General features: G+C 37.6%; 2 protein-coding genes across 3 annotated transcripts; one reads left to right on the top strand and one right to left on the bottom strand.

Annotated features, from left to right (window-relative positions):
- Positions 1–225: 225 nt before the first annotated feature.
- Positions 226–8091, top strand: c5h3orf18 (chromosome 5 C3orf18 homolog). 2 transcript variants are annotated; one of them, XM_028445854.1, is made up of 6 exons: positions 226–556; positions 2161–2561; positions 4153–4178; positions 4552–4681; positions 4914–4951; positions 6190–8091. In XM_028445854.1, exons 2-5 carry the CDS (start codon positions 2304–2306, stop codon positions 4917–4919), a joined length of 420 nt encoding a protein of 139 aa, XP_028301655.1. In that variant the 5' UTR covers positions 226–556; positions 2161–2303; the 3' UTR covers positions 4920–4951; positions 6190–8091. The 2 variants fall into 2 exon arrangements, with proteins under 2 accessions (XP_028301655.1, XP_028301654.1); XM_028445853.1 differs by lacking the exon at positions 4914–4951.
- si:ch211-161c3.6 (high mobility group protein HMGI-C) lies at positions 6694–24850 on the bottom strand. The gene is made up of 6 exons (XM_028445855.1): positions 24746–24850; positions 17784–17939; positions 17559–17642; positions 13650–13700; positions 13451–13489; positions 6694–10483 (listed from the first exon to the last, which is right to left on the bottom strand). The coding sequence occupies exons 2-6, from the start codon at positions 17883–17885 to the stop codon at positions 10409–10411; spliced, it is 351 nt and encodes a 116-aa protein (XP_028301656.1). The 5' UTR covers positions 17886–17939; positions 24746–24850; the 3' UTR covers positions 6694–10408.

The following is a 24850-nucleotide window of genomic DNA, read 5'->3' as shown; positions in this document are numbered from 1 at the left end:
TTGTACATTACTGCAGCAAATTATCTTGTTAAGGGTTCATCAGAGGGTTAAGTTGCCACCCGGATGCAGTCATTTACATTGGTCTGAGAGCATCTGGTCTACTGAGCTTTTAAATCCCCCCATTTTATCCCTGTAAATCCAAACAGACAACTGAGGAAGCCAACCACATTTCTCATCTTGAAGCCATTTGACCAATTACAGGGTACGGGGGGAGGGAGAGAGCAGTGCTGTCTGCTTGCAGCATCCTTGGAGCAGCTACTGCTGTATGAAACACAAAAAGCTAGACAGCGGGGGTAGACCTAGCTATCAAAGATCTGGAAGAAAGGCTCTGTGTAGTGCAGGGATAGGGTTGCTTTGCTGTGAGGAGGTGATCGTAAAGGGAAATGGCTGCTTTGTGATTTTGTACTGTGTAATACCTGCATTGCTAAAGGAGAACGCAAAGAAGAAGACAAGGAGGAGGAGGAGGAAAGGCAGCCTCTTCCAATGAAAATAATTCTCTCTTGCATCAACCCAACCAGACACTGTTCACCTCTGAACATGCATGCAGTATATCAAGGTATGTTTGCATTTGCATGTGTAATCGGAGAGGAAACGTGAGCATGATCTAGCTCTTGTGCTAGACGGCTGAGTAACAATACACTGTTACTAAAAATAACATCTTTACTTGCACGTTGGAGATTACCATAGTAAAAAATATCCCATCAAAACATGCACATTTCAGCTGATATGTCATAGTGAAATGAATTGGACCCGTGATCAGAAAGCAGCAATGAGGGATGAGCTCTCTTTTCTATTGGTTGGTCTCGGTTGCACATGTTCTTCATTAAGACCACAAGCAACAGGACAAGGGAGGAATGCATCTCATGTCTGAGTTCATTACCTCTGTGTAACCATGTTAAACCATTTAAAACATGATCTTGTTTTCAAACACAAAAACCCTCCAAAAGTAATTAAGAAATGTAGTTTGGTGTGAATGTGGAAATAAACAGAGTATATAGAGACTTGGATGCACATTGTAACACGTGTGTGTGTGTGTGTGTGTGTGTTGAGCACATTTCCTAACAGACTACATTGTTCCACTTTGTTCCAACAACTTTTCAGACCAATTTCCTCACAAGCATGAACCGCCCACATCCTGTAGAGAACATCGCAACATTGTTGGCCCAATCATAGTGTGATAAAAGTTCAAGCGGTGGAAGCCAAATCTAGATGAAATTTCAATAAAACAAATGTGAGAAAATCAAGAGTTGAATACAGGGTCCCTACAGTTTTAGTCAAATTCAATTCAAGACCCCTAAAGACCTTTTATTGCCATTTGAAATTCAATTTATGACCAACTTCACAGTATACATAATTAGTGGAAAAAAACGCCACATGAATTACATAGGGTTAGGTTACATTTTTTTTCTAGTGTCTAGTGCAGATGTGCAACTGGCGGCCCCCAAAGTAAACACAATAACAAAATAATAATAAATAAAATAACAGTAAAATACACCAGACAAAAAAAAAAATCTAAATCACTCCAAAGATTCAAGGTGACTACAAAAATAGCCAGAAAACTATAAAACAACAACAAAAATACAAATGAAAAATTAAGAAAAGCTATAAAGAAAAATCTTTGTTGGACAAGCAATTTTACATTTTCCCATGTTGTTTATACATTTAAAAAAAACCAAAACAAATGTTACCATTTATTTTGAAATGTGAGACTAATTACAATCATAAAATCATACTTATTTTGTTTTCAAATTTAAAACAATGATTCAAGACATTTTTATGACAATTAAGGCCTTATTTTTAGATTGTAGTGTAGTATAATGTAGTGTGTGAGTGAGTGTTGGTAGTGGTCGGAGGGGCCAGTGGTTCACGATGGCAGCCTCGCTTCCATCAGTCTGCCCAAGGGCAGCTGTGGCTACAATAGTAGCTTTCCACCACTAAGTGTGGAGTGAAAGAATAATGCTTTAATTCTGTAAAGTGCTTTGAGTGTCTATCATAAAGCGCTATATAAAATCCAATGCATTATTATTATTATTAGATTCATGAATTTATGACTGTTTAAGGATCCGCGGGAACCATAGAATAATATAAAAATGTACAGATGGAGAATCCAGTGAAACTTCACAACTATGTGCCCCGTATCCTGTTTGTGTTTATCTACAGATCTCGTGGCCAAGGCACAGCATTTCATTGCAGCACACGCCGGTTTGATGGGAAGCTGCATGTGCCAACCATGAGTACCGCTGATGACTGAATACCAACATTAACAAGCATACTTGCGACACTTCCTACAGTTACTCCACATCATGGCTGTGGGTACAGCCAAGACCACAAGCAGTTTTCTCTCCACAACTGCCACTTCTACCCAAGTCCCTCTACTGTCAACAAGCTCCGAAGCCAGAGACAATGTCACCTCCAGGACAGTAATGACTGTGACCATAACAGCAAATGAAACCAGATTTAATGCCACCATGTTTCCAGATGTGGTAATTGAAGGTTCAGGTATGGGAATGTTCCTGGTACCTTTCGGCATCATCACTGTCATCGGCTTTGCAGTGGCAATAGTAAGAAATCATTTTATGTCTACTAAAAATGTATGAAGAACAATACATGCTGATTGGAAATAACGGCACTTATTGACAGCGAGAAAATAAAAAGATTTGTCATTGAACACATTTGTTAAACTGGCCACAATTGACCCATAGTGTTATCCTACACAGCATTTCTTAGCAAAGACTGATGCGAAATAACATCTTAGAGTTCAGTTCCACATCTTTGTGACTAAATGCTTTGCCCTTGAGTAAATTCTTCGTTTTTTAAGTGGTAATTTATGTGTATTACAAAAAGGCTTGGCACGCTTGCTTTAATTTAAACCAAACCCTTTACAAGCTTATTAACCCTTACAGACAAAATAGACTGTATCAATTGGCAGAATTTTGTACTTTTCTACTGCTGGTTTCATAGAATACCCCATGCACATGTGTTATAAAACACCCGCAGCATGTCAGCATCCTTCCAGCAATTGCAAATATCTACTTTTCTCACTGCTTTTTTGTTCAAATTAGCTCAGGTCTCCGTGGGTCATCCTTTTTGATCATTATTCATTTATTTGTGCGACATGGTGCGTTTCCAGCTGGAGCTAAATTCAAGATGTCTGTTTTTACAAAGCCTACTGGTTTCATTTCTGTCAACGAATCTGATACAATCAACATTGTTCCTAAATATCACTTAGTACCATAAATGCCAAATTTACAGTTGTTAAAAAATAAATTAAAAAATTAAAAAAAATCCAGCGTGTGATGCCACATTAATGCTAACCACCCAAAATAACTGAGACTAAGTCTTTGTTTACATCTTGTAGACCAAGAAGAGGATATATATGATGAGCGCAATGAGAGAGGGATCTGGATACGTTGAATAGTCTTTCAACAGGATAACTAGTTTAGACAAGGGTCGCAAGAATGGGGAGTTTGGTAATCTCTGGACAGGCTTAAAAATAATTTTGTGAGTCAAATATTATTCAGTTACATGGAAAAAAAACATACAATTTATTCAACTCAAACAGTAATCAAACAACTTACCAATTTTGAAGCTGCTTTGGGTGATTTTAATAGATTTCATTTTCAGCAATAAATGAAAACGTCTTTCTATGCCGTTATATACTGGTTGATTATTGATTAGTTAATAGGACCATATGGGGAGTAAAGGTTACAGTATGTAACATCAAAAGAGTGTTAAAAGGAGTGCTTTTGTATTTTTCCTCCCCATTTGAATAAATGACACCATAAGGTAAGGCAGTGGCTATCCGTACGGTTGCTGTATCAATATACCAACATTCTATCCATACACAGCGCCCCTGTTTGGCCAGTTTAGGTCACGTGATAGGTCAGTCATTGGTCAGTTTGGGTCGCATGACAAAGACTAAACCTAACCGTAAACCTAACCCTAACCCTGAAAATTGTATATGACCTAACCCTAACCCTAAGATGCTACATACGTGTATTTCGGTAATAGTACCAATAGTTTTCCGTACGGCAACCGTACAAATAAACACTTTCATAAAGTAAGGACTCAGTAAAATTGTACACTGTGCAGAACTCTGTATAAAAAAAGTGTGAAAATGAATTTTTAATCCTCACTTGTGCTTCTTTCTAGATGTTGTATGTACGGAAAAAAAAGCGGTAAGTTTCTTGATTGTTTATTATCTAACAGTTACAATTAGACTGATACAACTGTTGTGAGGACAAATAAAATATACATTTAATATTCTGTAGGAGATTGATCTGAGTCTCTAGATTGCCCGTAGGATTGAATGGGAGTGTCAGTGGTTGTCTATGTGTGTTGGACTGGCGCTCTGTCTAGGGTGTACCCCCACCTAGCACCCACATAGCACCCGATGGCAGCTGGAGATACTGTAGGCACCAGTAAACCCCTGTAACCCTGAAAAGGAGCATATTCTGGAGATATTCTCATTAAGCAATGGTTGAACTTGTCCAAATCGTAGCAATTCTCCATTAACCAACTGGTCTCTATCTTAAATACTTTGTCTCACAGGTTGGAGAAATTAAGACACCAACTCATGCCCATGTATAACTTTGACCCTGCTGAAGAACAAGATGACCTGCTGGAACAGGAGCTACTAGACCACGGCCGAGATGGGAGCCTCACTGGTCAAAATGCCAAGGTAAACTTCTGAGTTGAAAGATTTATTATACCTGCATGCTTCTAAAATTGAAAGGTACATTGTCAATAAACCCACAGTTTAGAATTAAAGTGTGATACTTACGCAAAACTTTAGGTCAGCCAGCTTTTCATCTTTTTCTTGAGCAATTAAATTAATTCAATCAATTTTGAACAATAATTTCTTTGTTTCTATTTATATGCTGCTCATGTTGTTTTCTGTTTGTCTTTTTAAGTTTTGACACTGTGTTATTATGGTAGAAAGGTGAACATGGTAAAGTATCACCCTGTGTGTCCTTTAAACGCTTCATCTAATGCCTCATTTTCCCACACTATCATAATACTTACATGTTATAATTAAATACATCAGTGGGTCATACATTTGAACTCATTTGTTAAACATTTCCTGTTATTTGTCCATGAACCTATACATTAATCTCATTTCTTGTATTTTTTCCTCCGCTTTTAATCAAACTGAAAAATTCCAGATTCAACGGAAAAAAATAAAGCTGTACGACGTTGTTCATAAAACACAGAATTTTCAAGAATTATCTCAGCAACACAAACACTTTCTTCAATAAAAAGGCTTAGATATAGAAGTGCATTTTAAACAATGCGGCGGGCACAAGCAAGAAACAGCACATAACAAATAATTCAGTACAAAATTAGTATCAGGAGGTTGTTTGACAGGGGGTGGTATTATACAAAGGGAAAATAAATAAATAAATAATAAATGACCCATGTTGTATGTTGTTGTACTTAATGGAATTAGTAACGATAGTTTAAGTAACTGAGAAAAAAAAAACCACACACCTTTGGTCGAAAATTGAACCCAACCAAGACTTTCACGAACTCACGACCCTCGATACGTAAACCAAAAATAACAATACTATGCCACATATGTATGATTTATAAATGTATAGTTCAGTTATATATCGTAGCCTTTAGCAGAAGCAAGTAATGTTTCTATGCAGGAAAATACCTACAAAATTAAAAAAAAAAACCCATCAAAGCCAAAATCTTGATGAATTCATACTAAGCATTTCTATGGTTTCCCTTTCTAAGTTTGCAAAGCAGATCAAAAGTTCTGTGTAGCTCTGCCAATAATGATGCAAAAAAGATAACATTATTCTGACAATAGCAATATTCCACAAGGTTTTTCCAATATGTAAATATGTTAATTTAGGCTAATTTACAATCAAGAATAACAACCTCAGATCTAGCTTTATATGTAGCTTGTTCTCCCATCTTGAAATAAAAGTACACGTTCAAGTACGTTCATGATCAAAACTCACAATTTTAACAAACGTCACCTCATGGAAAACAAGCTAAATACTGGTAAATTTTTCCTGTGGCTTTTGGTGAAAATTGTACGCATACGCTATTTACTCTAAAACTGCTATAATTCTAAATCACTGTTAAGAGTACTAATTATTTCTCTTTTTTTTTCAAATCAAGGTTGGACTTTGTAAGTTTAATCTCATCTGTTGTGCTTGTCCATCTCTTCTGCAGACACTCACAACTTCCCAGGGGACGACACAGAGGCCCAGTCGTTTGGTGTTCACAGATGTCGCCAAAGCTCTCAACGCCTAACGGCCTTCTGTCATCAGCTGATCGCAGCGTACCTGTAGCTGTTGCTCAGGAACAAAATAATACTGAGAATCAAGATCGAGTGAAACATTGGTGAAGTGATCCATCGTTCTACTTGAGAATTACGGTGCATGTCTGAGGGATCCTGTATGCACTGTTACCGTGTGGCACATAAATGAAGTCCGATGCACTTTTTGAAAACATCCCCTTGTGTCATTACTGTTTAATTATCTTATCTCTGCTAATAGGAGAAAAGTACTACAGTTAGGATTTTGTGGTTTTTACATCTGTTAGACTTACATGGATAACGTCTCATCCTCTTTGTGTGGCATATTTCTGTTTCTTTATTAAAAAACTAAATATTGTTTCTGTATGTATATATTAAAGCTGTTAAAATATAAGTTAAAACATACATCACAGAAACGGTTTAGAGGTGTGACATTTTATTGATAAGCGAAAGAAGCCAAATAACACAAATCACTGAGTAAAGAATAACAACAAAATACATATCACAGGTTTCTGAGATCTATTAATAAAGTAAATGAGGACACAGCGATGACAGGACTACAAAACTGTGTTAAAAAAATGAGGCATGAAAGATACACTTCAACTTTTCACACAGTTAAAAACAAAAAGAAAAAAGATGATCAAGTACTGCATGAAACTACATCACTAGTCAGTAAGATCACAGCACATACAGCATTCCCTATGTGAGAATACATACCAACACAGCTTAGGTTACTCAGGAAACACGCTGATGGTAAACAATGAGGATCATTGGCTTTGTGCTCGTGTGTATACGCTGTGAGATGACAGGACTACGACGACGCTAAATTTAGCTAATTCAAGATTTTCACAATCCACATCACCTGTAGGTCAGATGGAAACTTTCAGGACCCCCTTTCTGAGAGTTTGCTCACAACTGACCCAGGCAGGCTTGTCTTCAGAGGTAGTCCACAGGGACAGACAAAATCAATCACAACGAAACATTGAATAAACCAGGCTACATCTTACACAGCAACACCGAAATACATGAAATGAAGGCAATTTATTCGCAGTTTGATGAATCGAGGCTGTTTGTCATCTTCAGTGCAGAACTTTTCAACATTATCAGAAAATGTCTATGTATATTTTTTTAATTTATTTCAACTCAAGACATTTGTCTTTGATAGAAATGTTTCTATCCTGAGCTGAAGTCAACGTCTTCCAGTTTATTGGAGATCACAAACTGACATAGCAGTCAGTTCTTTCATTTTCTAACTGTATCTAAAAGTTACGTCTCTATGCCTTACTAGTAGTAAAGCATAGGAGGAGCCAATAAACTGTAAAATCTCCAGAAACATTAACAAGAAAACAAGGTTTCCGTTTGCATTCATCAAGCGCTTGTTCTCAGGTATTTTCCTGAATAAATCCGTATAACACATTACCTCTCTTTCACTGACTCAGTAATAACAGCTATGTGCCAGTGATTACATCCATAATGGTTTTATACACAGCCTCATTGACTCAATGTCAAGTTAAATGTTAGGTGTTCTGTTAAAGATACCACTAAAAAAAAGGATAACTCTAAATTCCAAGAGCTGAAAATCACACATTTGTCCTCGCGAGGAACTGACCAGCATTTAAACAGCCTCACTTCAGTATAATCAGTATTTCGTGGCGATGGCCTCAGTTAGTCCAATGTGACTGATATCATCTGCAGCTTTCATGTATTTCAGTACTTTGAGGTTACTTGCTGCCATGAATAAAAAAAAGGGTCACACAAAGGTTTTACAGTGTAAGTATCAGAAAAATACATGTAGTACAAATGAGAGAAAAAACAAACAAACAAAACAATCAAAAAGTATTTAATAAGATATAACATGCTAAATAGCAAGTATTTTTATCATGTTGTTGTAAACTGTAGGCTGCATTTTTATTTCCCAGGAGAACTAAGACTCATTTCAGTGAAGGTGTATTAGAGACACATTAAGCAGGAAAAAAAAAATAAGAAGAAACTCTCAAACAGAACCTGATAAACAGGTGAAAAAATGAATGATGAAATATAATATGGGTGTGTGAGTCTCAACTGTCCCGTTTTTGTTTTCTTGTAAATATTTGTAGTTACAGCATACGCTCACCTTCTGTTTTCTGTTCTTATAGCATCGTTTCTTATAATTTGGTGTTTAAATTGGTAAAAAAAAAAAAAAAACTTGAATGAAACACTTTTTGAAATATCCTTGACCTGTATGTGGCGCTGTAGCAATGTTACAATTAGAAAAAGGGAAAAAAATATATATATATAAATACAATTATTTATAATATACAAAAAAGTGGACATATTTGAAGAGGATGAACAGTTTGCTTTTGTATTAGCGGTACTCTGATTAAAGTTAGATTCTGCATTCATTACAAATTAGGACCTGATTGTTTTCTATAGTACAATTATAAAGGAGACTCTTTTCTTTTTCAGTTTTCAAGCAGGAAATAACCAACACTGGTGATGAAGAATGTACGGTACATATGCATTATGTTATGTTATCTTTGTAACAAAGATATCATCATAAATCAGTCAGAAGCTTGACACTTAACAAAGCCACATTAGGGATTAAGGCACAACAGGTTATCTCACTAACCAACCACATCAAGTTTAGTTTGGATTGTAAACTTTTCTTTTCTATTCTAACCTTGACTTTTCAACTATAATCTCAAAATGAGTCTGAATAATTGTTTCTTCCCTTAATGTGGCACTAATACACCTTATACATCTCAGGTTTTTTTTTTTTAACATACATACATGAAACAACAATGACATACTTGTTTTACACCTTTACTGGAGCTGCTTATGTGAGTTTGTGTGATGGCATGTAGTCTTATAAACCCGTTACATTTGCGTCCATTTTGCGTCTGGACCGGGGTGTGTTTTCTGAGGGTGCTGAGTGACTATTTGCATTGTCTGAGACGTTGTGCCTTCTTGTGTTGCTGAGGTAGAATGAGATGTGACAAAACTGTTAAAAAAAAATAAATGAGGTTTTACATGAGGTCTTTGTTTCAAGGCATACTGGTAATACAGATCAGAAGTGCAGCACAAACACAGCACCACAAAACATTACCGAGTAGAAAACATATTCCTGAAGGATTTTTGTACCTGAGGTTTCGATATGATGTAAAAGCACTGTTAATAGTGAACTCCTGAGTGTGGTATAAAGACACATGATGACACTGTCACTGACTGAGGCCTACAAAGTCGCAGAATGAGTTACTTTTTCATACAAAAAAATAGATATATATATTTTTTTTTACAGTTTTTTTAATTAGCTGCTGATTGGAAAGAAAATAACATGCCCTGGCATTGAAGCTAATGCCAACCTGGTTTGAGTGACAGCCTTTCAACGCAAAAGTGGGATCTGTCATTGTTGATTTACATAATAACTTCTTTGTATATTATTTTGACTGAAACATTAGAATTTGGCTTCCTTGTTGTTTTAGGTCTCATCTCAATCATGCACAAAACATTTGGCGCAGAGGACCTAAGCATATTAAATAACCTCCGCTGTTCTACAATAAAGGTTTGCAACCAAGCCACCGAGTTTAGTGAAGTAAATCAAAACTACCCACCACTAGTAGGTTTTAAAATCAGACACATTTGAAGTGTTTAAAACACATTTGGGTTTTTTTTTTCCCAAGTTAGAGGCTCTGATTTACAAAACTTGGACTGGCTTGGTGACAGAAACTGACGCGACTTGCACCCGTACTGCCTGTTGAACTATTTGTAATATGTTTATTGGCGAGTGGCGTTACAGCAGAAGCCTTAAAGTTTTCTATTTACTTTTAGTGTAAGAGTGACGGCGGCTCGACTTAAGATTTTTCATAATGTAGGGCTTTAAAAGCTCCACATTAAATCACAAACAAATTTCAAATTTGTAAACGTAAAACCAGATTTTGGTTGTCAAGAACTCAAGCTTGAGGCTGAGGCTCGAGACTGTGACCTGCAAAAAGGTGTGTGTACCCGTGTGTGTGTGTGTGGGTGTGTGTACCCGTGTGTGTGTGTGTAAGAGATAAAAGAGGAGAGTGTTTTTTTTTTTTTTCTTCCAACCCATCACAGATTGCAGCCCCTGCTGGTTTGTAGCCAAACCTTGAGGTAGGTAGGAGGGCATCCTATCTACTCTCCTTCTTCCAGTTCTTGCACCTGAGATGACGAGGGATGAAGCTGCTCCGGATCTTCTGATGAAGGTCCCTGCAAATACGAATAATAAAATAAAATGGAGTACCAAAAGGAGAACCCATAATTATCATCTCACTGCAGCTGATGACACATGATGAACCATGCAATGAATCATTCTTTAAGACACGAGATTACACATATGAGTGTTAAAATTTCAGTGAGTGATTGCGTGCCAGGACGCAGGCTCCAGCTATCAGACCTAGAGGAAGACGACGGTTGTATCAGGAAACCCAGAAGAGAGAGAAAGGGAGCAGTTAGATCAGGTTTCCCCATCTGAAATGACTCATTCTTCCCCTTTGCAAGCGCATGTCTGAGAAAAAAAAAAGAATCTGTCTCAACGGTTTCAATTCTAGGAAAATCTGAATTTATATATAATAAACTAGGTCGAGATAGTGAGACAAGGTAGACTAGAAGTGAACCAGCCAGCTTTATTCCAGGGTGTTGTTTAACCAGGGTTCATAATAATAATAATAATAATAATAATAATAACAGCAATGCTTCGCATCACTATTTTGTTTTAACGTATTGTTGTACAATCCAGCATTGTTTTAAAATTGTGCTGGAAATGTGCGGTAGTAAATTCCCTAATAAAACAAAATTATCAAGCAAAAAAAAACAACAAACTAGATTTTTTTTCTTTTGAAAGGCAAAGAATTTCAGTTGGAAAGCAATGCTAGGAATTTGCTGCAGATAATGAGGCAGGATCCATGAAGGTCAAAGGTCATCCTTCTGACAGCCTGAGGGAGTCAATAAATAAAAGGCAGCGAAATTGCTTTATTTCACCAGAGATAAACTTCTATTTGCATTTCTGTGTGCACCGTAAGTAAAAAATATTTATAAATCAACATTTAAAAACTGACAAAATCTTAAAGAATGTAGTGTAGCATTAGATTATATCGGCGGGGAGCATTTTTAGACACTTCTTCAGCATCTTTTTAGTTGATGCTCAATAAATTCTGATGCAACCCATGGTCTAAATCAGTGGTTCCCAAACTTTTCACAGTCCCGTACCCCTTCAGACATTTAACCTAAAGCCACATACCCCCAACTCCTGCACACATAAAAAAATAATTATTTAAAGTCATATGCAAAGTAGCCCTACAGTGAAATTTGTCCCTGAATGTTACCTATCCTGCTGAGGAATAATATATGATAAAAATAATAATAATAATAATAATAATTTGTAAGCACGAAGCACACAAGAAAAAATGTTATTCAGAATTATCATTTGTTTCATTTAGGGGTCTTTTTTGCGCCCCTGCAGTTATGCGCTTCTCTCTTGCTCGAATTCTCCGATCCAGGTTCCTGACACGCCCACCGTGCGTAAGTAGAGCAAAACTGCGTAGTCTGTGAATGAAGGCGGTCTTAAGCAAAGGAGGCGGACTGGGGCATGATGTCACTATTTTTGGGGCTGTTTAGAAATCACGGAACATAGAGTTTTCCCAATGCTTGAAATGTCATTGAAATCCGTGAAAATTATTAAGTACACTTTTAATTTGAAACGCCTTCGTTGATAAACAATGTAACAGGTTAATTTGATCTGATTACTGCAGTGTGAGGATTGGACACAATTTTCTATCCGAACCCCAGTGAAAATCTCTATTTTTCCCCTCAGATTAACGATTGTTTGTGTGGAAAGCCTGATTTTATTAACTCCTTACATTCCTACATTCAGAAATGATCATCGCGCATCATCATCATCCGCGCACATTAGTTGCCATCATCTGTCATTAATGTTTCACTTTTTATTTACTCTTATAGTGGATCAAACTGTGGCTTTACGTTGTACAGATTGTTAAAATAGTTAAACATCAGTCTGTCGTCTGTCAAAGTTCTGTAACGAGCAGCAAAGTTTTGTAACAAAGGATTGACCGTCAGCGTTACTAATGTCAATCCTTTGGCGTGCTTGTGTGACTCGCCCCTGCCACCCCAGTAACAGTGTGTCGCTTTGGATAACTAAGTCCATATTTCTTGTGCAATATAATCTTTCACCTTATCGGGGCGCTGCATTTATTCCAGGTTTGGAAGCGCGTAAGAGGAAAAGGACTTAAGCAGATGAGAGACGCCAAAAAAAGTGCAGCTGTGTGACTTTTTTGCATGGAAGAATAGAGCCCTTAATGAATTAGCCCACTGGCATTTTCAATGAGAAACCAATCTCTTGTTTTTGGAAAATTAATCTATCAAACATTTGTTGATTGGATATATAACAGTAATACAACATCCACATCACCATGAAACTGTGAAATACAACTCGCTACAATTTTCAACAAAAAGGGTGAGGGTGAAAGGATGCACATAAGTCTGCAATGTTTGACTGAATTATATATTTACGCTTTTTTAATGAGATATTCTCTGTCTGAGGCTTCATGAGGGGGCTCTGCATGTGTAATTTGTGGCAATGCATGAAGGCTCCTGACTGCTGGTCAATTTGTAGTCTACATATTTAACTAAATATTCACATCAAATATGACATTAAGATAAAAAAACAGCACAATTTACTCATTTTACCTAACGACCAAGTATCATAGATAGCATCCTGAACTTGGTTGCTGTGATTGGTCAGTCTGTTAATGAGCGACTTTATAACCAAATGAAAGCCATTTAACACTAACATTCATGTAGACTTAAAGGCTTAAAAGACTTGGATATAAAAGGCACAGGTTCAAGTAAAGAAACTGTCATTGGCTGAACAACTCAACTCTGAAAATGTTGGTCTGTGATTTGCTTGCAAGTCCTATTGTATAAATAGAAGAGGATAAAAAAGAGCAAACTGACACGCAGCACAGAGAATTTTGTGTCGTATTTGCTCCGATTTTTATGCAAGACGTAAATTGGTTTAAAGGATCCTGGAATAAGATTTCATCGAACAAGGCAATTAAAAAAAAGAATCAAAATGACAAAGCTAATCTTCACACAAACCCAGTTTTGCCGATATAAGGCCGCGTAAAAACAACACTTGACCACCTGCGGTTTTCTCACCTGCTGATCTTCAGTCTTTTCTTGAACTACAGTCTGGGGCTGTGAAAAGAAAAGCAGCAGAATTAATTAAACTTGAAGGCAAGAGGGGCCCTGCAGGACTGTGCAGCTGCAGCATGTGTGCACACAGTGAAGGCCTTTGGACATCCTTGGACATGTACCATTAACTCCATGATGACCAAGTATCAGTGACTGCTCATACCCATTTCCTTGGTCGTCCTCGTGGTCGTTTCTCCCCTGTAGACTCCACTTTCTGGGAATGAAAAGAGTTTTGAGTGCGCAATCACAAATTCAAAGTAGCTGTAAATTATGTCACTTCTATCACTATTTACAATTTATTAGGCAAGGCAAATGTATTTGTATAGCGCATTTCATACACAAGGCAACTCAATGTGCTTTACATGATCTGACATGCAACAGAAAACATTCAACATCTTAAAATCTATAAGAACGTTAAAGTCTACAAAAAAAAAAAAAACAACATTTAAAATCATCAACAAAATGACCAATAATCTCCCTCTCAATCATACGCAGTAGATTGTGTTTCGGTATTACAGGTTTAGACTGGTGAGCAAAGTGTCACTGCAGAGTTTAATGGTATGATATTGTAGTAGATTATGTAAGTATTCTATTAAATGCTGTTTTTTCTTTTTTTGCATCATGCTGCAAAGGTTTTTGCTGGGTTGCAACAATACTCAACTGGAGGTTTGTGGGTTTAAATCCAAACTGAAGTCTTCCAGAGGCGGATTGTGTGAGTGGTTTATTACACACCACAACCTTCAAAATAGGCATCAAGTCACTCACTATCTATATGTTGCACATATGCCTTGGTTCAAAGTACTGGGACAGTTTAAATGCTTTTACACAACAATCCAAAAATATTCTGACGCTGCTACTTACTTATGCTACAGAACAAACTGAACAGAAAACCAGTGACCTGTGCCTGACCTGTATATTCTTCTCCTACGAACGCTGATCATCCCTGCTCCATCCATCCATACTTTTTTTTTTTTTTTTAATGGTTGCAGTAGGACAACGCAAACTGAACAATGTGTATTAAATCAGAAATGATCTCCTCTAGTATCAATGCAACCTTTTTGTACATATTCTATTTTGGGTTTTTTTGTTATTATTATTATTTCTTATACTAAAGATGTGGTGGCAATGTTAATTTTCCTGAGCTAGATTGCTAAAAGAGCATAAATAAAGTCTTAGTCCTAAGTAAAACACTAATCCCAGCCCTGTCGATTTAAGTAACACATGGTGTTGAAAGCTAAATTGAGCTGGAAGAGTTCTAGCATGTGATGAACTCACCTATGCAATGACATCATTCACAGTTTATGCACATGGAGCTTAGGGAAGGATTGTCTTCCAACCAGACATGCACGGTTTGGTAGCGTGAACAAACAAGTTGATCAACACATTGCAATGTTGAGACAAATCTATGTATATAAAATTTTTGTAATGTTAAATTAGGGCTGGGCGATATGGACCAAAACAAAAAATGTTCAACTCAATAAAGTTTGAAGAAAAATGCCACACAGGCACATTTATTAAAGGAACACTGTGTAACTTTTGGCCACTAGGGGCACTAGACTTGTACCTTTCGTCGAGAGCCCCTAGTGGCCACGAGCGCCGCAGGAAATCGGTCAGTAGGGCCAGCCTCCCTTGTCTTTTGATTGTGTATGCAGACAGTAGTTGACCTGTAACTTTGGGATAAGGATTGGCTCTGAGGGCTGGGTCGGTTGGGCTGGTGTGCGAAGCGGGGCTGGGCTCGCAGCCAAAGTCTGCGTGGCGTCTTTTAAGCCTCCTCAGAAGTAGTTTTAAACTTTTTGCTTGCCTCGGCCATGACCAGGAGTCAAACAGGTGGAAAAACACTAGCAAAAGCCTTAACCCAATGAGTATATCCAAGCCTGTGGTCACGTGACTGCCGTAAAGTGATATGTTCTCCAGGCATTCTCCAGGTCACATGACCTGGCCAAAGACGGTCCATCTCTCCACACCTCCATAGTCGGTATTTCAAGAGGGAAGCCCTGCTCGAAGCATTGATACTGTCAAGCGCTGTATAGTGCCTGAGGAATCATTTAAAATAACTCATATGGGTCAACTCTTTAGGTCAAAAAGTCTGTGGTGTGCCTTTAACTACAACTTCCGACAGCTGAGCTGACAGCAGCAAAAGAGCAGAGCGGAGGTTAAGATGGAGGTGACTGTCGTTGGGAACAAGGAAAAGAGGACTGCTGTCAGCAAGTATCTTGAGTCTCGATCTTTAAAAGCTAAAGACCAAGTCAAAAACCTTGGTGGCAGCAGTCAGATCAATTTGATCACAAAAACAACCTTCTACCACCTAAAGAACATCTCCAGAGTGAAAGGTTTAATGACTCAGAAAGATCAGGAGAAACTGGTCCATGCTTTTATCTCCAGCAGACTGGACTATTTTAATGGTCTTCTGACAGGAATCCCCCAAAAGAGCATCAAACATCTACAGCTGGTTCAGAACGCTGCAGCTCAGGTCTGAACCAGAACAAAGAGGTCAGAACACATTACTCCAGTTTTAAAGTCTTTACACTGGCTCCCAGTCAGCCTCAGAATAGACTTTAAAGTTCTGCTGCTGGTGTAAAAATCTGTGAATGGGTTTGGTCCAGAATACATCAGTGAGATGTTAGTCAGGTATGAACCCAGCAGGTCTCTCAGATCTATGGACACAGGTCAGATAGTGGAGCCCAGAGTTCACAGTGAACATGGTGATGCCATGTTTAGTTGTTATGCTGCAAAGAAGTGGAACAAACTGCCAGCAGAGCTGAAGTCAGCATCACATGTGAAGATTTTTTAATCAAAGATAAAGGCACTTTTTTTCTCTACTGCGTATGATTGAGAGAGAGATTTTTGGTCATGTTGTTGATATAATGTGTTTTTACTGATGATTTTGAATGTTCTTATTGATTTTAAGCTGTTTAAGATGTTTTATCATGTAAAGCACATTGAGTTGCCTTGTGTGTGAAATGCTCTATACAAATAAATTTGCCTTGCCTTGCCTTTAACAAACAGGAGCACAGTATGTGCCATTTTTGGCTTTTTTCCCCTCTAAAGGCTCAAACATATGCAGAGTACACAGAGACAATTAAATGCAAAGCTCAGATTTTACGACTGCGCTGACTTCTCAGCGTAGTTGGTGTCACACAAAACACTGCTCAGCATTGTGTCGACCCGCATTAAATGTAACACCGACCTGTATTTCACCCTCCTGGTGAAACAGAGCAGGAGAGATGAACATGAGGTTGATGGAGAGACTGGCAGGCGAGCTATGACAGTAGCGACATCTTTAAAACATGTCCCAGGAGCACAAGGACTACAGAGAAGCGCTAAGAATGACGGGACATGTAGGATTTTAATGGAAACTACTACGCGACGGTGCACCCAAGTATGTCTGAGCCTTAAGGGACAGCACGTGTGAGTTCTGTAGTGTGGCTTGTTCAAGAGAAGGTCTGGGTTAGGACGTACTCAGTAATACATATGACTGTGCTTTTAATGTTCTGAGGAGTAACGAAAGCAGCGACTCCTAAAACGAGTATTTGAATACAAAATATATATATATATATATATATATACAATAAAATATATATCTCAGAAATATGGAAAAATTGTAAAGGACACTGTCTGACTGTACTCTATGAATAATATTTAATACTTGTATGATGCGATTTGTACTGTGAGTGATTGTATGAATAAAAACGTAAAATAAATATAGATATATCTCAATATCGGTGATAATGTCATTTTTCTAGAAAACTCGACATATCTTGAATCACGATATATTGCCCAGCCCTATGTTACATGTGTATTTAAAGACTTCTGGTTAATTCTCATCACTGTGTGTGCACAGAGCTACTTCATAGAGTTGTGTTCAAGGTGTGTTGGAATTTCTGGCAGTTTTTCTGAAAGGTTTTCTTCTCATGCTTTTTGGACCATTAGGCAGCCACTCCCTTCTTACATTTGTGGCCATCAGTGCAATAGCTCATCTTTCTATTCATATTAATAATGTTTGTACAGTAATTATGATGTTTCATTACATGACTGCATATATTTGTGTTTCAGATAAAAGTGTCCATTGTACCTTAGTTGGAGTTTTGGGGCCTTTGTTCTTGCTGCCTTTTGGTCTTCCTCTGGGCCGCTTGGGAGCCAATGGTTCAACAGGCTCCTGTGGAGGAGATAATATAATATAAGGCAAATAAACTAATATTTCTCTTAAACTTTGGTTTCTGAAACAAAGCATAAAATGTTTGATAAGAAGGACAAAGTTAGGGGAGCTATAATTTTACATTGAAGGACCGACACATGCCTGTTGCTGTTTCCGCGGTCGACCCCTGCCTCGTCGTTCAGGAACAGTCGCCGACTCAGCAGAGGGCTGAGGAGATGGCTCTTTGGTCCCAGTGTCACTCATGCCTGCTTCTGTCTACCTGCTGGTTCATAAGATGTGGGCATCAAAGCCTCGGGGCTAAAAGAGAGTGAAAGAAGACTGTCAGGCTCTTGATATTTGAGTCAGGAAATTATTCTTAGAAATGAGTCCTGTGATACTAAACCAAGAGATCCACTTTTATGCCCAACCAGAGAACTGTAATTGATTAAATCAGAGTTGGAAACTTCTATCACAGCGGGGGCTACAAAAATATGATTGTCTGATCCGAGGGCCATATTATTAACATTCATTCTTTTTTAATAACTAATCCAAGCAACTATAAAGAAAGGAACAAAGAGTTCTGTATCTTTGTTTTTTGTGTAGTCGTTCTGTATCATTTTCATAGTCTTGTCAAGTTTTGTGTATTATTTGATTTATTTTGTGTGGTTTTGCAAAAAAAAAATTCATGCATTTACTTTGGGGCTGGAGAAAGATAGATAACGGCTCATATGTGGCCCCAGGCTGCCAGTTGCAGAGGTCTAGATTATATCAGGGTTCCTGCAGCTTCAGACAAATTAAATTCAAGACTTTTTATTGCCATTTGAAATTTAATTTAAGAACAACTTCACAGTAAACACAATTGGGGAAAAAACACCACATCATTTTTTCCAGTATCTAGTGCAGATGTGCAACTGGCGGCCCTCCAAATAAACACACAAAATGCCAGTGAAATACACAAAAAATAAAAATTAAAAATTAAATCATGCTTAAAAACACACAAGATGACAAATAGCCGCCAGAAATCGATTAAAAAAAAACCCCAACAAAAATATAAAACATAAAAACAATTAGAAAAAGACATTAAGAAAAATCTTCGTGGGACTAATTTTCGTTAAATTTACATTTCCCCATGTTGTTGAAAGTTGCTACAAGCAGGACGCGCATCTGCACAGAGTCTCTCTGTAACCACGTCACTGTTTTATTGTTGGTTCCGTTGTCATAATTCTGCAATGGTACTGTAAATTATACATTCTTATTTTGAAATGTGAGACTAATTACAATCATAAAATCATACTTATGTGTTAAAATTTAAGACTTTTGAAACATTAATTTAAGAAATTTTTAGATTAATTAATTGAATGCCTTCTAAGACTTTTAAAGGATCTGCGGGACCCCTGTTATATTGTCTTCCAATAGATGTTTGTTTCTCTTTCTAAAACAGAGCTTTGTAACTTTTAATAAAACCTCTAATTCACAAAACCAAGACCGTTTAAGGCTTTGGCACATTCTCCAATGGCTCTCCTAATGTTTTTGTGTTTTTTTAGGCGTTTTTTGGGGTGAATGGTGCATCATCTGTATGATTAAAGGTTGAATCTAGAATCAAACAGGGCTGTGGGCATTGCCTGAACCTAAACCTTGGCACTAAGCTCAATGGAAAGCGCACGGCAGTCTGTCAAATGCAGAGAAACATGAGAGTGGTGAGCAGAGACTAAAAGTAGCACAGATATTCACAACTCAATCACTTTCCAAAATCAGAATTTACTCTACTGTAGTAGTGCCTTTGCACTCAGTTTCTCACAGGTTGAATATTTACATTATATTGAATATGATGATTTATTAAGTAATTTTCTTGGGGGGGGGGGTGCAGGGGATGCAATATACATCAATCGTGCTTCAAATCATATTGTCATCATTTTTTTCTGTTAATCAAACAATATGGGGGTGCAAGTGGTGGCAAGGTCACTGTGCAACACTCATTAATAAATTCAGACCAATGGATAATGGAAAAATAAGGAGACCGAGGTTAAAAATAAATACCATAATTCTACAATCTGCTCACCTTTGATAATGAATACTGTCCTGGGTCTTGATAGGACAGCACCTCCTCAGTGTGTGGTAAACATCAGCTACAATGCAAATTAATGCTGTGATGGCACGGGGGGTTTCCAAGGTGCTTTTATAACCCCATAGTGTTTTTGTTTTGTTGGGGTTTTTCAGCTGCCATTTCAAACTCGCTGAATGAGAAAGTATCTGCTACTATCGCAGCTGTACTTTTTATGTGTTTAGCAATGATGGTGCATTGACAATGTGTATAATTTGACCAATCAGAGAGCTGGCACATTGTAGCCCCTCCTCCATCAGGTCACACTTAAAAAATGGAAATGCAACAAAAGTTGCATGAATGTTTAACAGAGACATCAAAGACATTTTTGCATAGATATACACACTTATGTGTCAGATCCACAAAGCTTTAACGACCCATTGTTTACTTGAAAAAGCCATTGTATGCTTAAAGGAACCTAAACTCAACCCTTCACAAAGGGAGACCAACACCACTAGGATTCAGTCTTGTTTACTGAAAGGGGGGGGTTGTCTGTCGTCACAGCTAAGTTAGTTTCTGTTTTATCTGGATATGTTGTGTTTGTAGAGTTTGAAGTGACGCAAATCTGCTGAGGACAGTGCAACATAACAATCTAAACATGAATATATCTCTGGATGATTTAGCTTAAAAAAAAAAAGCTATTAGAATAGACAGTTTTCAGTTATTTCCCTCTTTTCTTCTTCGAACCAGGTGTCGGTGATGCGTAATGCAAAAACGAGCTGCCACTATTATCCGGTTCTATGTATTAACCAACAAGAGCCCCCACTTTTTTTCTCTTTCCTGTCCCATTAGTGTGTTGCTGTACATTCTCCTGACAGGTATGCACAGTTAGCGACCGGTGAAGGAAGGATAGAGCAACCACAGCTCGACATGTTTAGTAAAAGCTAGGGCTGTGGGCGATTTTGCCTACAAAAAAAATCTCCAATTTTTTTTAAAGAAAAATTCAAGTTTTGATTCAATTTTTTTTTCAATGCACTTAAAAATGACTGCAGACATCAGATTTTTATCAAAAGTGCAACTTTATTGCTGTGATTGTCCTCCAGAGTTAAAATGCATAGAACAATCCCAAAATAAAAAGTAAACGAGGCTCTGTCATTCAACTATTTCAAGTTTTAACCCAGGTTTAAGCAAAAGTGCAACAGCAACTTCACAGTAGCTTAAATTTTCTGATTAATAAATCAGATAACTACATATTTTATAACATTACAATTAAAAAAAATAATAAACTCTTCCCTTAGCATCTCAGCATAGTGTGAATAAAAATGAAACATGTCTGTGGCACACATATAGCTACTCAAAGGGTAAACAAATGTAAATAAAGAGGGGGCTGGCTCACATCGCGCTACGGTAACCCACAAGGACGGAACGCAAAAAAGTCAGAAGAACTGTGGTGGGAAAAAAATAAATAAATAGACACATTTTTTTTTTAAATTAACTTGAATTTGTTAAATATAATCGTTTTTATCTACAAATTTGATAAATCAATTTTTTGCCCAGGTCTAGTAAGAGCCATCAAAAGTGGCAGAGATGGTTATTGTTGGTTCTTCTCTGCAGTATTAACAAACAAATATGACTCTCTTCAAGCCAGGTTTTGCATTGTGTCAGGAAAAGGTTAAAACACCTAAGATCTGATCGAATCTTGTAGGGAAAGTGGTTCGCAGTTAGCGTTACTACTCAACAAAATAAAAAGATATTTGATTGGAGAAAGAACAAATAACATCCTCCCATCCAAGGCAAGCAGTCAGTTTTCCCTCAAAACCAAACTGCAGTAGACTTTTATACAATGTTCAATTATCTAAGGGTTCAGATTGTGTTCTCGGTGTTGCTGAGTGATGTGTGTATGAGTTAGCTTTGCTTTTTTGTTAAGGTTGCACAAGAAGTTTATGAAGATGTTCAACTATTATGTCATGGTTTCATTTAATCAGAAAACAGTTTTCAGGAAATGTACTGTAATCTGACACGTTTCAACTGCCAATGCCAACCTCCAGCCTTCCTCAGAGGCAATTGCTGTTTAAGCATTTGGAAGATTAGTTAGTATTAGTCAGCACATACAAGTTAGTTAGTATATATAAAAAAAATATCATATAAAAGTAAAACGTTTCCTTGTTTCACTTTTGTTCTGTTTAAGATTAAAGTTTTCTACAGCTTTGTGCAATACCTGTGACCAGATCTGACCCCAGATGAGTGGGTCTATTGGTCATGGGAATAGACAGACACCCTCTATTGAAATGTACCAATATTAAAATCATGTCTGCCGCAGGTTCTCATGATCCAAAAGTAGCTCCTGTGGCTCATTTACATTTTAGTTTCAAATATAAACCAGGCCTGTATACAGAAAACAAAGACCACCCAAGGGTTAGAAACCAGATCACAAGTTTATAAAGTCTGGCCACCACCTGATTCAGTCACACCGTTGATGTAAAAGAGACCAAGTACTGCCTGCTCGAAAACAAAGGTCATCAAAGGTGAGGAGGAGGGAAAGATATTTTTTAAAGATGAAATTTACTTTTACACTGTATGTATCCACATGAACTATTTCACCGACTCACATCAATGCTATAAGAATCCTTCCCAAATTGTTGAAGTTTATCAAATTACCAGATATTCAAACAAATAAATTCCTGGATATAAAATATGTATGAATGCACAACGGGAAAAAGCTCATTAGTTAGTTTTACTAGTTACATCTCTGAAAACGATGATATTTAGTTGTAGAATGTCAGGGGGAAAGCAGGTCCGTACTCACTGGAAATGGCAAAAAATACATTTTGAAAACGTGTTCTAAATCAGAGTAATGGGGACAAGTTGATGTGTATAAGCCATTGTTGTTCTAGCAACAGATGAGAGTTCAGAGGCAAAATGTAAACAACATGTAAATAAAACAATGGGGTGATAATTGAAAGATGGGGGCTACTTTTCACACGACACACAGTAGAAAATGTTGGGAAACACTGCTTTAAGGAGTATACAATACTTTACCAAAATTCACCAGAATTAGTATAACCTAGTATGGTGTTTCTCAAATGGGGGTACGTGTACCCCAAAGGGGTAAGCGATGGCACTACAGGAGATACTTGAGAGAGGAACATTAACAAACGAAAGCATTAAAAAATATGTGGTTTTAAAATGTTTAAGTCAAAAAATTGTAATTATAATAATGATGATAGAAATGACCTTGATTTTATGTTTTTACTGCTGATTTTAATGTTCTTGTTGATTTTTAAACAGTTAAATGTTTTTAATCATGTAAAGCACATTGAATTGCCTAAGTTGTGTATGAAATGCGCTATACAAAGAGTTTTTAAATGTTGCCTTGCCTTGATTGGAGAGCATTAACTAAACATACAAGTCAGTCTTGGTTCCACACCAGGAGCGAGATGACCAGAAAATATAGCCTCTATAATTGTATTATGTATTTTATCTCCTTTATTGGACTATTTTTGGGTATTCTGTGTGTTGCCTTCTGTTGTCTTTTTTCTTGTACTTTACCTGAACTGTAATGACAGTACATTTTCCCACTTCAGGATCAATAAAGCTACTTTATATATCTAATGATAAATACTATAGAAATAATTCAAGAGGCACTAAATGCTGTTTTTGTTTTGTTCCACTTATTTACAATGGGATTCCTAATAATGTGTGTTATCATCATTGTGCTCTGTAATTGTTTATGCACAGAATTCTGAGCAAATTCTTGTAGTCGGACAAAGGGGGTACTTGGATTCAGAAATTTTAAAAAAAAAGGAGGTACTTGAACCAAAAAAGTGGATTTTTTTTATTTTTATTTATTTTTTAACCAAACATTGTTTTTTTAGTTACAAAGTTAAAACACAGTGTTTATACTGGTATAAACAAGAAAGTGCTATTGGTACGATTACCGAAGTACACATACGTAGCGTTTTAGGGTTAGGATTAGGTTATAACCCAATATATCAACAATTTTTAGGGTTAGATTTAGTCTTAGTCACACGACCTAAACTGACCAATGGCTGACCTATCACGTGACCTAAACTGGCCAAATACGTACGCTACGTACGGATAGAAAGGTGGTATATTGATACGGCAACTGTACGGATAGCCACTGCCTATAAACAATGGAGGCTTCAAATAAACTGCATTCCTTTTGACAACTGACAAAAGTTGGTAGTGTTTAGCGTAATGAAGTGACCTCTATCAAGCACATTGGAGTCTCCATTAACTTGGCTGCTGGTCCCATGGTGGTCGTCCATCAACAGTGCCTGTTCTCTGTGAGGAATGTGCCAAACACTAATTGCCCTCACAGCCAATCAGAAACGACCTCACTGGAACAGGAAGTCCTACTAAGTGTAGAAACCAGTCCTTGTTGAGGCGATAAATAAAAAGCCAAACATGACCCAGTACGCGTAGTTTGGTCACTTGTAAACAAGTTTTGAAAGTATGTGACGCTAAAAAAAAAAAAAAAAAAAGAAGAAAAAAAAAAAAAATGGAAAAGTGTGCTTCTACTCCGGAGCCAGACCGCATGCCCCAACAACAAACAGAGGTCTGTGTTTGCCCGTCAGGACTGAATGTACTCTTTGCATATGGGCGGCAAACGCGAGCATAAAAAACACATTCTTGCGTGAAAGGAGGTGCGCACTGAGCCCACACAGTGGAGACGGCACATTCACGCACTGCGATCCAAAAGAAACCACAGGTTTTAAGCCTGGAAGTCTGCGACCACTCACTGCGCCCGTCGGTTGCGCAATCGGTGACTTTTAAGTGTTTTCGGGGCGTCGAACAGGTAAACAAAAGGATGGTAATACGGAATAAAGCCCGTGCACGTTAAGTTAAGTTAAGTCAACGCAGGTGGAAATGCCCTCCGTCTAGTACCAGCCTGAGCTCGGAGCACGTATACGTTCATGCATAGATTCATGCTACAGGCTCCGTGTTCAGGCTGAGACACACAGACGTGCAACAGGCTCATGTGATGAGTTTCATAATGTGTGTGTGTGTGTGTGTGTGGTTCAGAGAGAGAGAGAGAAAGAGAGAGAGAAGCTGAACTCACCTTAAGGACTGTTTGCAGCTTCACCTGGAAGTTACACACACGCTCTTTTCACTTTGTGGCCCCGCACAACTCCTACACTCAGTGGATGGACCGCCTCATTGGCTG

The sequence above is a fragment of the Gouania willdenowi genome, chromosome 5 (genome assembly GCF_900634775.1).
Source record: "Gouania willdenowi chromosome 5, fGouWil2.1, whole genome shotgun sequence".
Taxonomy (NCBI): Eukaryota; Metazoa; Chordata; class Actinopteri; order Blenniiformes; family Gobiesocidae; genus Gouania; species Gouania willdenowi.
This window is presented reverse-complemented; position numbering and strand designations above follow the sequence as displayed.

Coding starts and splice junctions, on each gene's coding strand:
- c5h3orf18 (XM_028445853.1), top strand. CDS start 2,304: ATGGCTGTGGGTACAGCCAAGACCACAAGCAGTTTTCTCTCCACAACT. Junction 2,562..4,152: donor TCGGCTTTGCAGTGGCAATA/GTAAGAAATCAT, acceptor GCTTCTTTCTAG/ATGTTGTATGTACGGAAAAA. Junction 4,682..6,189: donor TCACTGGTCAAAATGCCAAG/GTAAACTTCTGA, acceptor TCTCTTCTGCAG/ACACTCACAACTTCCCAGGG.
- si:ch211-161c3.6 (XM_028445855.1), bottom strand. CDS start 17,885: ATGAGTGACACTGGGACCAAAGAGCCATCTCCTCAGCCCTCTGCTGAG. Junction 13,701..17,558: donor GCCCCAAAACTCCAACTAAG/GTACAATGGACA, acceptor TTTCATTCCCAG/AAAGTGGAGTCTACAGGGGA. Junction 10,484..13,450: donor AAAAGACTGAAGATCAGCAG/GTGAGAAAACCG, acceptor TCGTATTTGCAG/GGACCTTCATCAGAAGATCC.